Source organism: Octodon degus, unplaced genomic scaffold (assembly GCF_000260255.1).
Source record: "Octodon degus isolate 3935 unplaced genomic scaffold, OctDeg1.0 scaffold00028, whole genome shotgun sequence".
NCBI lineage: Eukaryota > Metazoa > Chordata > Mammalia > Rodentia > Octodontidae > Octodon > Octodon degus.
This window is the reverse complement of record NW_004524604.1, coordinates 14,435,792-14,448,942: the sequence shown is the minus strand read 5'-3', so window position 1 is coordinate 14,448,942 and position 13,151 is coordinate 14,435,792. Positions and strand designations below refer to the sequence as shown.

General features: G+C 34.4%; 1 protein-coding gene across 3 annotated transcripts in view; it reads right to left on the bottom strand.

The window, feature by feature from the left end:
- Plod2 (procollagen-lysine,2-oxoglutarate 5-dioxygenase 2) overlaps positions 1-13,151 on the bottom strand; it is an 80,262-nt gene that overhangs the window by 9,196 nt on the left and 57,915 nt on the right. For all 3 annotated transcript variants that reach the window (XM_004629204.2, XM_023712990.1, XM_023712991.1), the window contains exons 9-12: positions 9,934-10,059; positions 8,210-8,331; positions 6,670-6,774; positions 2,823-2,948 (exon numbers count right to left, since the gene is read on the bottom strand). In XM_004629204.2, coding sequence (XP_004629261.2) covers positions 2,823-2,948; positions 6,670-6,774; positions 8,210-8,331; positions 9,934-10,059 — 479 coding nt within the window. The remainder of the gene's footprint in view (positions 1-2,822; positions 2,949-6,669; positions 6,775-8,209; positions 8,332-9,933; positions 10,060-13,151) is intronic.

Below are 13,151 nucleotides of genomic sequence, written 5' to 3'. Positions count from 1 at the left end.
GAAATTTAAGAGACTAATCTCATCTGGTAACCAAATTCAATATACAGTTGGTATGTGCTTGTCATATTTGGCTATCATGTCACCGCTGTTGCCCTTAGAGCATAATATTCCATTATACAGAATATATTCTCATGTAAAATTAAAGTTTGAAGGCAGCAATAACAACACATGAACAGTGGTGTCCTGCCACTGGTTCTCAGGGCTTCCTAGAGCTGGTGCAAGTGCTGAGTTACACAGATCTAAATCCACATGGAAAGCTGCCACAGATACTAGGAAACACTGTAAATCATGGGATTCCCCTATGCTCAAGAGCTGGCTCTTACTAGCATACCAAGGAACACAGCATAAAATTCCCTTCTGTTATATTCTCTTTAAATTAATCAAATCTTATCAAATACTTTGCAGATAAAGTAAAATATGAAGAAATACAGCTGTAAGTACTTCAGTGTTGGGAGAAATCTATCCTTCACTTTGCCACTCCTCCCTCGCTTCTGAACAAACTCATTTCCTGAGAAGAGCAAAAGAAAAGCTATGCCTGATGGAGTGTACATAGTGCTTTTAGAAAACAGAAAGTTAAGACCTGATCAATGAAATGTACCAGACATTAAGATAACAGGGTATCACTTTGTTTTATTAGATTAGCCTAAAAAAAAATGACCTCAAGAAATATGGAATGTGTCCGCTGAATTCAGAAAAGTCATCGGTGGTGTATCTGGTGTTTAAATTGGTGTTGAAAAAAACCACATGCATAGGTCATAAGACATCATTTCTTCTCACAGCTTTTGGATATGAAATAGACTATTACTTTCAAATTTTTTTTAATTATTTATTTTTTTGGTACAGGGTCTTGCTATGCAGTTGGCCTCATATTGATTCTCCCGTCTCAGTCTCCCCCGTGCTGGAATTACATGCATGTGCCACCACGTCCAGTTTCGATGGCCAGCACAACACACCTGGGGCTGCAGGCCCGGCACAGGATAAGGTACAGGGCATTGAACTCGGGCCCTTGTGCTTCCCAGGCAGGAACTTACACCACTGAGTTATGTCCCTGGGTAAAGTAGAATATTATATTAACTATCAAATCAAAGGCCTCTACCATATCTCCTGTACTCTTTAGAAAAAGTACAATAAAGTGGAAAGAAATTGCTCATTTCTAAAGCAAAATTAACAGCACATAATCATAAATCAATTCTAAATGTTTTCAACCTATCACAACATTTTATTAAAGGGTTATGTATATTCACAAATGTGAATTCTCTGGCTCTAAACTATCCTTGTAAACCTTAACTTCTGTTGTGACTATAGAGTATATCAGATTTATGGCCTCATCTCAGAATAAAAGCTCTTTAAAATATAAAATATTATCTTAATAATGTTTTCTCAACTATTGTATATTTAATTACAGCTTCCAAACATTTACTGACAACATTTATATTTAAAGTTTCTACATCACTGCTATTTTTGTAAGGAAACCATCTTTTATCTATTCAAAGAAAATTGTAATTTTTGTAAGTTTGAGGGCAGATCCTTTTAGGTGTGAAACGTGTCCCCTTTGAGCCATGCTGACACCTTTGAAAAACCCAGGGGAAGCGCGCACTGACTCAGTCCCTGAGCCCTCATCCACCACGCTCTTCCCGGCTACTGGCAAAACCACTTCAACTGGATTACTTTTTAGTTTATAAAAACAAATACACTATTGTCACCAAATTAAGTATCACTCATACATACTCTTTATAGCATGTGTATTCTGTCCAATAATTACAACTGGATATCAGATATTGGTGAAAAACAACCTTAAACCAAAAGATGAGCTACTGTACATCAAAAAAATATTCTTTCTGTTGTTTGCTTATTTATTAATTTCATTTTTTCAGAGTTTACAATGATTCTGATAAGTATAGTAATTTTACTTGTAGCAATTTCATTTTATAGTCTTAGTAATTTCAGAACGCTTCTGGTACAGAGCATCAGATCAGCAGTGCGCCAGGTCTGCTCCCCTTCCTGCCAGACCAAGCCCACTGCTGGAAGGAACGGCTGCTGCCCTGCCTTCTGTTTGCTTCTAGGAGGTAGGAGGCAGTGAAGGAGGAAGGGGACATGAAGGAAATGGCTTCCTGAATTTTCACAAAGAGAAATTATAAAATAAAACTTAATTGGCTTTATACAGAGACCAAATTTATTCTTCATTTATTAAAAATCCATGAGTTTACATGTAAAAATACTGAGGCCAGCAGATATCCTAGGTGTAATATGTATCTCCTCCTCTCATTTGTAAAATGTTATTCTCTAATCACATAGAGAGCTATGTTCTAAAGAGGAAAAAGTATTTCCTTCTACTGAAATATACTCTGTTTTTTCATTTTATTTTAGATTAGGCAGAAAAATGTTCGGTTTTTTTTTTTTTGCTAAGGTTGAAAGCTCTTCAAACGAACTATAGCAAAGAGCACCTCTGGATTTATTATTAATTTTAAAAGCAAACAAGCCAATTCTTTATTATAGTTATTAAAGAAATTATAAAAAATGAATTCTTTGTACAAAGCTTTAACTAAAGAATACTAACTTTCTTAAAATGGTAAGATGGGTACATCTAGAAACATGTTCTCTCTTAGTATTTCTGACAATATGCCTACTACTTTCAAGATTTAGAAATTAATAAATCATGTTTTAAAAATATTAGCTTTGTAGTTGGATTCTAAGTGGATTCCAGGTACTAAAACTGCCTCAGATATATACAGGAAAGAGACACATAAAGAATGTTAAAATTAGTAAGACAACATCTTTGAATTAGAGTATTGTACAACGAAAGATTGAGCCCCAGAACTTACACTCTGTTGCCTTGAACAATATCCACATAGTCTTCAGATCTAGCATAATACCCATCAGGACTCAGTGCTCCCCAGAAGTTGGACCACAGCTTTCCGTGACGAGTGACAAGAGGAGCAATGATCTTTCTACAGTCAGAAAACCACATCATTATTTATTTTAAAATCACTAAAGAGTTATTATTATTTTTGGACTTAGCATGACCCATCACCAATAAAGTTCATTTAGCATAAATATGATCATCTGAAAACAAAAAAAGATAAAGTATTGCATAACATTTTGTCTCAAAATGGTACACTGCTAATTTACTATATACTTTTTAAAAAGAGAAAGTAAAATGAAAAACTTATTGAAAATGCTGATAAAAACATAAAAGAACTTAGAAATGTAACTGACACCCAATAAAGTAAATCTACCTTAGTTAGTACATTATATTTAAATGTTATTCAATTATTTCAGAAATTATAAAAAATGAGTATCTTCCTTATGAGTGGGCAGACATAAGTACCTCTTACACATTAAACTATCCAATCAGTGTTTATTGTACAAATAAAAACATGAAGATGAGTTGAGAGATTTCTAAATAGAACAGTTTTCCCAAAATTAAGTCCCAAAGTTTCAAATATTTTTATTTTTCAGGAATTTCAAAATGGACTGTGGTTATAAGACATTAGTGCCAGTCAGCCACAGTGGTGGCTGCATGCAATCCCTGCGCTCCAGGTGGATGTGGCAGAGGACTGAGGTTTGAGCCCAGCCTGGGAAATTTACTGAGATCCCATCTTAAAACTGGAAATTAAGGGGATGGGGAGATAGCAAAGTAGAAGTGCTTGCCTGGCAAGCGCAAGGGCCTGAATTCAATCCCCGGTTCCACCTTAAAAACTGAAAATTACAAAAACAGGTGCAGTTTAGCTCGGTTACAAAGCCTTGGGTTCAAGCCTCAGTACCAAAAACAGCACCAAAAAATTAATCCTGTCAACACTGAACATTTTTCTGGTCCCTTAACCACTTTTGGAAACCCTGAGAGTCTCTTACATTTTAATTGAAACATAATTGTCATTGTGACAGCATTGAGGGATGAAACTTTCAAGAGGGGACAGGGTCATGTGGACCTCACTCTCACAGGTGAATTAAGGTCCTTAGAACGTAGTTTCTCTTCCTTCCCTCCACCTGGCCCTTCCCTGAAGCTTTCTCAAGCGGTATCTCTCACCATGCTAGAAGCAGCAAGAAGGCCCTCATCACACGATGGCTCCTGAACCTCCCTCCCAGCACCAAGGGCTGGAACCATATAAACTCCTATTGCTTCTATCAGTGACTTGGGTTTTGTTACAGCAGCAGAAAACAGACTGTACCCCTGCCGCAATACTGTCTTACAGAAAGTCACCAGTACATCACAAGCAAGGGTTACAAATTTAAAACATGCAAGACTTTTCCCTAAGGAAATATAATTAACAAGGTCATTATTTTCTAAATGAGGAAAAAAAAATCTGATGTCCCTCTGGTAATACAGAAGTTTTAAGAAAAGCTGAAACAAATATTCAAATGGGAAGGGGAACAAGAGAGGGAGCAGAGGAAAAGGAAAGAAGTTAAAAAAAAAAGTGAGAAAGGAAAAAATGACAACAAAGCTTTTGAAAACAGAAAGGAAAGGAGAGGCTAAAAGGTAGGGAAATGGGGAATAAAGAATCAAATTATGCTATGTATAGGTACAAATTATCTATGATGAATGTGATCTATCTATCTATCTATATAGCACCAATAAAATTTGAAGAAAAAATACATAAATTTTAAAAATGTTTATACAACTCTTCCAAGAAGTCCATGGACTAAACATTTCCCATACAAAGTCTATTTCTCAATACAGAATCTTATGAGGATCAACTTGGCTGTTTTTTTTTAATATAAAACAAGTGAAGTCAAATAAATCAAATCATATACAATAAATTTTTTGGTTTATTTTTTTCTAGTTCCTATGAAAATAAAATATTAGCCAGAGGCTGGGTGGTGGCTGACACCTCTAATCCTAGCACTCAGGAGGCTGAGGCAGAAGGATCACACAAGTCCAAAGCCATCCCGGACAACATAATGAGTTCAAGGCCAGCCTAAATTACAGAACAAGACCCATTCTCAAAAAAGAAAAATTAGCCAGAAACAAATTTTGTATTCCTCAGGATACATATGATACTAAAAATCATACCATAAATTGTAATCTGCATATGTATTAAGTTAGGGAATGCTATGAATAATTGACAAAGCCAAACAGAAAAGAAAAGTATTATTTATAATCTCATCCACTTCCTAAGGATGGATCAAGAAATCTAGGAAACCAAAATCTGCTGTTTTTGAAAATGAAATGTAAAGTTATCAAGTGGTGGAGAATGAACTGTATTATGTAATTGAAAGAGTAAAATTTGGAGCTAGGCAGAGATGGAAAGAGAAGGAAAAGGGAGCCAAAGACATGCTGAAAGGCCACAAGCTGAAGATACACTAGTCTTGGTCCTGTCAAGCTTCAGTCATGTCTGCTAGGACTAGTAACATTTCAGGAGATTGTATAACTTTGTCTGCAAAGTACAGCTCACATACAGAAATAAGCACCACACACAGCACATGAACTTGAACCCCTGTAACTAACAGGAACCCCAAGACATTAGAAACACAGGAGTTTTTACTGGCTTTCCAAGAGTTAAGGACTGCCTCCCAAGAGCTGGGATTACAGCCACCATGCCCAGTCTCAACTGCCATCTCAGTGCGCCCTGGGGGCGGGGCAGGCACAGTACCCAATACGGTTTCCTTATGGAAGAAATTTTAAATTTCAAAAAGTTTACAATAATATTAATAAGTATACATGTTAAATACAGCATTTAATATACGAGTATATTCTTTAAATAATTACCTTAGAAAACAATTATTAAGTAGCTATCATAAATGTAAAAAATTATAAATATTATTAAAGTTATTATTTCATTTTAATCAATGTAAAGAAACAATGCAAATTCAAGAAAAATATTAGTGAACTCTAACAGATTTTAGGAATTACAAAGTACACTCCATATCTGTACAATGGCCCCCCTGCGGTCCCTTATCATCTGTTAAATAGTCTTTTTTTTTTTTTTTTTTTTTTTTTTCTGATACTGGGGATTGAACTCAGGACCCTGCACTTGCCAGGCAAGCACTTATTCTACTGAGCTATCTCCCCAGCCCTAGTCTATTATTTAATTGTGTAAATACAGGTAAACATAACAAAAAATAGTTGGTGCTTAATGTTCATTAAATGTGAGTTATTAGTAGTAGTAGTAACAACTACTTGGCCAAGACCAAGTATATCAGCAGTAATATTAACAAATGCAGATTAATATTATAAATGGGTTTCTTTATCCCACTGCAATTAAATTAAGCACTCAGTGCCTGCTGATAATTAGTTCAATAGTAAATGAAATTATAAATCTTGCTGTGGAATAGTTTTAACCTCTGAAATTTCTTTCAGAGTGTTAGAACTACAGCTTTTTACACAATAACTTTTCAGTCCTAAGTTTTACAGAGTAAAAAATCTAAGAATAAAAATACTTCAAATTATAGCAACATCAGATATATCAAAATTCCACTTGCTTTACATAGAAACATAGACCACAATAACAAACCACATTTATGACTGAGCATCATATGCGTCTATCTTAAGATTTTTTTTCAAAAGATTTTTGTCCATGACTTCTTTAAATGAAAAGTACTTAGAATTAAAAATTAACAGACTGTAAAAAATAATTTAATGTAACCTGCCTTAATTTACTAAACATAAATAAGTACAGTGAAAATTAATGAGACATTATAATAAAAAAATTAGCGAACTGTGAACAATACCTGTTTTGTTCAATCAAAATTTTTAAAGTTCTTGGATTTGTCAAAACAACATCTGCATCCAGACTAAAATAATAATCACACTTTTCATCTTGACGGCAATAATCCCTGATTTTGAAAAAAATGAAGAATTAGGTAAAATGAGTATCTCTTGTTTGAAAATATTAACAAAAATGTATATATAAAATAGGATTTTCTAAAATATTTTCCAGTTAAGACTACATTTCAAAATGGTCATCTTACCAACATGTATTCATAGGTATATCAACACTAAAATGTTAAGCCAAGGAAAACAGATTTAAGCCACTCAGTATTTCAAGACAAAAAATAGAATAACTTGTCAAGTTAGTAGCTGATACTTTCGGAAAGTAGAAAATATTTTACCCTGACACATTTATTCCTTTTTATCTTTTTACACAAATCAAAATATTTTGCATCAGATGCACAGGAAAATATGAAATAACAACTCAGTTCTAAGTGACTCTTGGAAATGCAGAGTGTATGATTCTTTAAGTACTAATGATTTTAAACTTGATTTGCATATTTTAGCAGGGGTCACTGAATAGGGGTCCTCCTCTCCTGGAAGAGGTGCAGAAGCAGCGGAAATACCAAGGAAGGAGCACTGCTGATCCCACGATGCCCTGTGAAACGGCCCACACGCTACGGCTTGGGGTTACCTCAGTTCTGAGCTCCTTTCTGCCACTGTAGTTCCCACTTAGCACTTTCTGATTTTGTCACTGTGTATCTCTACACCATAGTTTTTCCTAAACCACTGTCAAACAGACAGAAAAACTTCTTATAACTGGGCCGAAAATTAGAGAAATGAGCTTTGAATATAGATCCAAGGAATTCTCCCTCTCTTAGGTGTTTCAGAGGCCTTTTTCTCGGACTATCCCAACAGCCCTACCCAGCCAGCATTCATTACTTTATCCCCAACTTTCCTCAGCATGAGGCTTTAGAGTCAGTAATAGACAAAAAAATCTCATGATATGAATTCACTCTATGCCCTTTTTACCTATTACTTTTCACACACTGACTGAAATATTTAATGTTGAGTAAATAAGTTTTTAATGTTACCAGAGTTTTATTAGTAGTCTAACCTATTAAAGGAGCTGAACAAAGAACCTAAAATATGTGCCCTGTGTTATCCACATCAGCAGGCAACAAGAGTAGCAGTGTCCCTTCCTCTCTCGAGTCTAAAATGCATGATTCTCCCCTTCTGGCCAGGGGACAGTGGACTTACACATTAAGTTACTGGGACTTTTTCCCCACGATATGAAATTCAATTTATACCTTAACTAAATATATCAAGCTTTTATTTAAAGAAAAGCTGCCAAAAATGTTCAAGGTCCTTTACAGGCAAACACAAATGAATACAGACACAAGTCTATGGGAGGCTCTTAGTACTGTATCTCCACAGAGCAGCTACCTAGTACCCAGGCTCACATACATGCACATACACATGTAACAGAGTTAGTAAAGTTTTACTTGCTCTTGAAGTTTCTTTAGTAGGACACATTAATTTAAATTCATTAAAACATACATTCCCATGTTTCTGGCTTCAGCTTGACTTAGATCTTCTTCTGGTCCAACTATTTTTATAGTACTGATCTCATGTTTTGCTTTATCAAAAAATGCTTTGATGTCTTTTTCATGATAAACTTCCTGTAATATAGTTTAAAAGTTAAAAGTTAGGAAATAAAACAAAATGAAATACTTACATTTAAAGTTTATTATGTGCAAAGCTGTGAATTTTACAACTTACATATCCAATTTAAAAAATAATCATATGAAACACTGTATAAGTAAAAATAATTTAAGAATCATATGAAAAATCTAAACTACATAAGCATCAACATTCTTAGAAGATATTTCAAAAGTGTTTCAGTATCTACTCATAGATAAGCTCATGCATAGATATCTAAACCCGCCACAGCCCCTTGTATTAATACTTAAATCCTGGGTATTTAAAATGTTCCTACCTCAAAGGGAAAAAAACGGTTTATAGCCTGAGAATTTTAGACATGCATATTATAAAGTACACATAAAAATGTCAATTAATTCTAATAGATTTTTATGAGTTATAACTATGAGTTATCACATTTATAAAATAAAATCTTACAATATTCTTTGAAGCTAAAGAAAGTTGATGATTACATAAAAATTATCATTAGAATAAAGGGGAAAATTAACAAAATTTTACTGATAGAAAAATTAGAAAATCATAGTCATAACATTTCAAATTCAGTGTTTAACTGTGCTAAAATTAAGAATATCATTTTCATCACTAGAGCATTTCAGGACTTTATATATATTGTCATTGAGTTTTCTAAAAAGCTGATTTTAGTCACAGCTTATTAAAAACTCTTACAGAAAAGGTGCAGAGACTCAGTCTTAAAAAGATGAAAAGATAGAAATCTCTCACCATTAAAGTCCTATGAAGACCAACTACATAATAAAAGCCACAATACATAAAAATAAAAATTTCATGTAAATATACATATAATTATATATTTTACGTTTCACTCTTCCAAACTTAGGTTGCTTTTTGAAAAATTTAAAATATTTTCTGGAAAAAAGTTAGTGATTAGCTGGCATGTACCTTAGGGGGAAAATGGCATACAAAAAGTATTAGAGCAAAAAAACAAATAGTTCTAGAGTTCTGAATATGACATTAAATACAAAATACATGGAAAAATATTGATGAAAAATGTCTAAGTTTAAATTACATGCATTAAGTGCTTGGGAGGCACTGAAGGTTTTGTTGTTGTTGTTGTTGTTGTTGTTGTTGTTGTTGTTGTTGTTTTTAGGCACTGAGTATTTCTGAAGGAAACCACGGTGACAATTTCTTGGGAAAAGAGCATGTGAGATTAGCAAGACAATGCTCTATCTGGGAGATGTTTCAGGTTCACAAATAACAAAAAAATTTAAATGGCAGTGCTATAAAGTACCAAACTAATCTAAACATAAAGAAACGTAAAGCTTTTTGATGTTTCCTCCTTTATACATTGAGCTATCTGAAAACGGCTAATATTTAGCAATTTTCAATCTATAAACATTGATAGCATATGTGCTTCTTGCTAATACTAGGATGATACTTTCTAGACTCCAAAGTCCTTAGTTCATACAAAAGTAGTGCAATAATCACTCCAAAACCCATCCAATGAGTTTAGACCAATATATTTCCTTTTAAAAACAACAAATAGTCCCCCACAAGAAATCCCCAAAATAGCATTCACATAAAATATTCATTTCTCAAAGACTTACTTTATTATGAATGAAGAGTTTAAGTGCTTCTTTTGGGTAATCCAGTGTCAACAGTATGTCCAAAAATCGAGGTAGGAAAGGGGTCGGTTGCTCAATAAAAACACCTATTGTTACATTTGGATAGACCTTTGTTTTACAGCAAAGATAAAAAAAAATTATCATTATTCTGGTTTCATTTCAAATTCTATTCAAATCAAATAAACACCAGAATCTCAATTTTAACATAATCTACTAAACCTGAATTGCCCTACGACAGTTCTCTTCACCACTAGAAATAAGTTTGTAAACTTTGCCAAAATGATTTTACTGAATCTTCGTATTAAAATTTAGGCTTAAAGACAAAACACACTATCATATTTACTGTACTTTATGGACATAGCTAACAATGCAGCTTACTCTGTTAGTTGATTCTTCCTTCATAATAGCCTTTTAAAAACCCTTTAGATCTTAATGCTATTTTAAAAGTTTATTCCAAAAGACAAGAAATTTGTGTCTCCCTTTCTTATTTTTATGGCTTCAACTTATTAACACGACTTGTAGCTCACCTGGAACAATTACGGAGGACTTGATCTCTTATTTCTACCTTCAATGTCCCTTGAATCTCATTTTACTGATAAGATTTTTACTGTTCCTCATTATACCATTGTATATAAAGAAAACTATCTTCTCTCACTAACATTTTAATGTATTCAACCCATTTTTATGTACTTTGAAATCATCCTTGAGGTGTGTTTTAGTGTGGAGCTTACTTTCATTCATGTAAGAAAACTTATGAACTATCCAATACATTTGTGAGTCCTTTTGCCAGTCAACATTCAGCTCAAGAAATCAAAGTACCACCTGGTCTGCAAAACTAGATGGGAAAGCAGAAGCATATGCAAATCACCAACACTGTTATCAGAATTATATGAAGATTTCCATATACTGTCTCTCACGGAACATGTCTGAAAGCCTACACCTAAGCGTTATAGGGTTCTTTTTTATTTTCTGTGACAATGGAGATCAAACCCAGAGCCTAACCCCCACTAGGCAAGGTTCTGACCCTTGAGCTGTAACCAAAGCTCAAGAACATACTTTTTTTTTATGTTTAAGCATTGAATTATGTATCACTCCTATCTTTTCAAATGCAGTATCTCACAACTCCCTCCACTATCTGCAGTTGATCAGTGTTTGCATAGAAGTACCTTTTGTACACAGCTGTACTTCTTTATCAATTCATTCACTCACTCAAATATTTGGTATTAAATGAACAAATAAATGCAAAGAAGTAAAATAAAAATACCCACTAGGAGTACTCACTTTAACACAGAAAATGAGTAAGAACAGATAACAAGTCTCCCTTATCAAAAGTAGATCACATTATCTTTTCTGCATTTTATTTACATTTCTTAAATGCTCACAGAAAAACATAATTTAAAGATGCAAAGTAATACACAATCTATAAACTAGTCACTAAAGAACTGGGCTTTTACTCATTATTAATTTATTTTGTAGTAGAGGTAGTAATAAGGCGATTCACATTTATTAAATACTAAAATCTATAGCGAGACAGAGACTAAAATTTCACCCACCCCTCTTCGCAACCCTCTCAAAGTGGTCACTGCTCTTTTTATACATAAAGAAATTGCCTACAGCCCACATTTAAATTATGGCACATATTATGGTTTGTATCTAGATGTCTTCACAAAGCCTCATTGCAATCATAGGTGGAGTTTTCCAAAGGTAGCTGGATGTAGGGCACATGATTATAGGACTAAGGACATGATGCTGGATTAATGACGCACTGTGCATGGTCTGGAGAGGCCACAGGGAACAGAGGGCTGCCGCCTTTCCTGCTGCTTTGCTGCTTTAGAGCATGCTGTACGGCTTTCTGCCTGCCATGAACTACTTCTCCACCTCAGCGCCTCTGCCAAATCCTTGCATGGGAGCGAGCCTACTAGCTCAGCCTGCGAGCTATCAACTGTGGACCACAAACATCTTTCCTCCTTTAACTCTGGGTGGCAGGTGTTCTGTTTCAGCAACAAAACTGTAACTGTGACACTATGCTTAGAAACTTAACTGTCCACACAATTTTAATTTTCATATCCCTATTGCATAATTACTACATATACAGAAAACACAGAGTTTCATTTTGCATTTAAGACTAAATGAGTCTCCTCCCTAGCATGTTTTAACAGGCCATTCAGAATCTCAGCTGAGATGGCCTACTCTTGCTTCTAACCATAAAACATGTGTAACAGAATTTAAAGTGTCCTAACCCTCCATACCTTTTGAAAGAAAATGCTAGTCAAATAACATGAAGGTAAAAAGGTTACTTTTTTATTTATTTCCTTTGGTATTTGCCATATTATAGAAGAAAAGTATTAACAGTTGATAAATATACTAAAATATTTCTCTGAATCAAAGAATCAAGTGATTTTTAAAGAAAATAAATACCTTAATACAAGTATGTTTTCCTATCTTTGGACTAAAAAAATTATATAAAAAGAAACAAAACAAATGAAAAGTATTAATTCTCCCTTCAGAGAAAGGCACCACTGTCTGTAAAAACTATCAAGAGGAATTTTTAAACATCATGCAACTTCATTGAGAAACATTCTGGCACTGTTTCCAGATAGGAAACATTCAGTTTGTTATTTGAAAGACTTGCCAAAAAGTTTTATTTGCAAGTAATGTAGGGTTTTATTCAGAAGTTTCTGGATATAGAAAAGTCACTTTTTATCTTCTCTTCTAAAGGTGATAAATGTATACAATGGTTGATGTATTGAGTCAACTTGAGAAGTTTAGAGTTTTAATTAAGTAACTCAGCAAGGGACCAGGTTCCTCACTTTGTAAATGTCTTGAGCCTCTGCAAGAGGAGAGCATCAGGATGGTACAGTTGGGAAGGACCCATCTTAGGGTGGAGATCCTGCATACAATATAAAGGAGGAAAAGAAGTTTGCTGCCCCTTTTGCTCTTGTTGCTTCGGCTATCTTCTGCTGCCTTGGACGGCTGGCCCTGTGCCAGGCCACTCTGCCTTAGAGCCAGGTGACTGAGGACTGAAACCTCCACAAATCTGGAGCTAACTAAGCATTTCCTCCTTTAACCTTGGTTGTCAGCTATTTGACACCAGCAATGGGAAAAAAGTAACCAAGACAATATAGAAACTATTTAATTAAGGAGTCTGAGCTCATTACACTGAAAATACTGTGCATGTGCATGAACTGTAGGAGTTAACA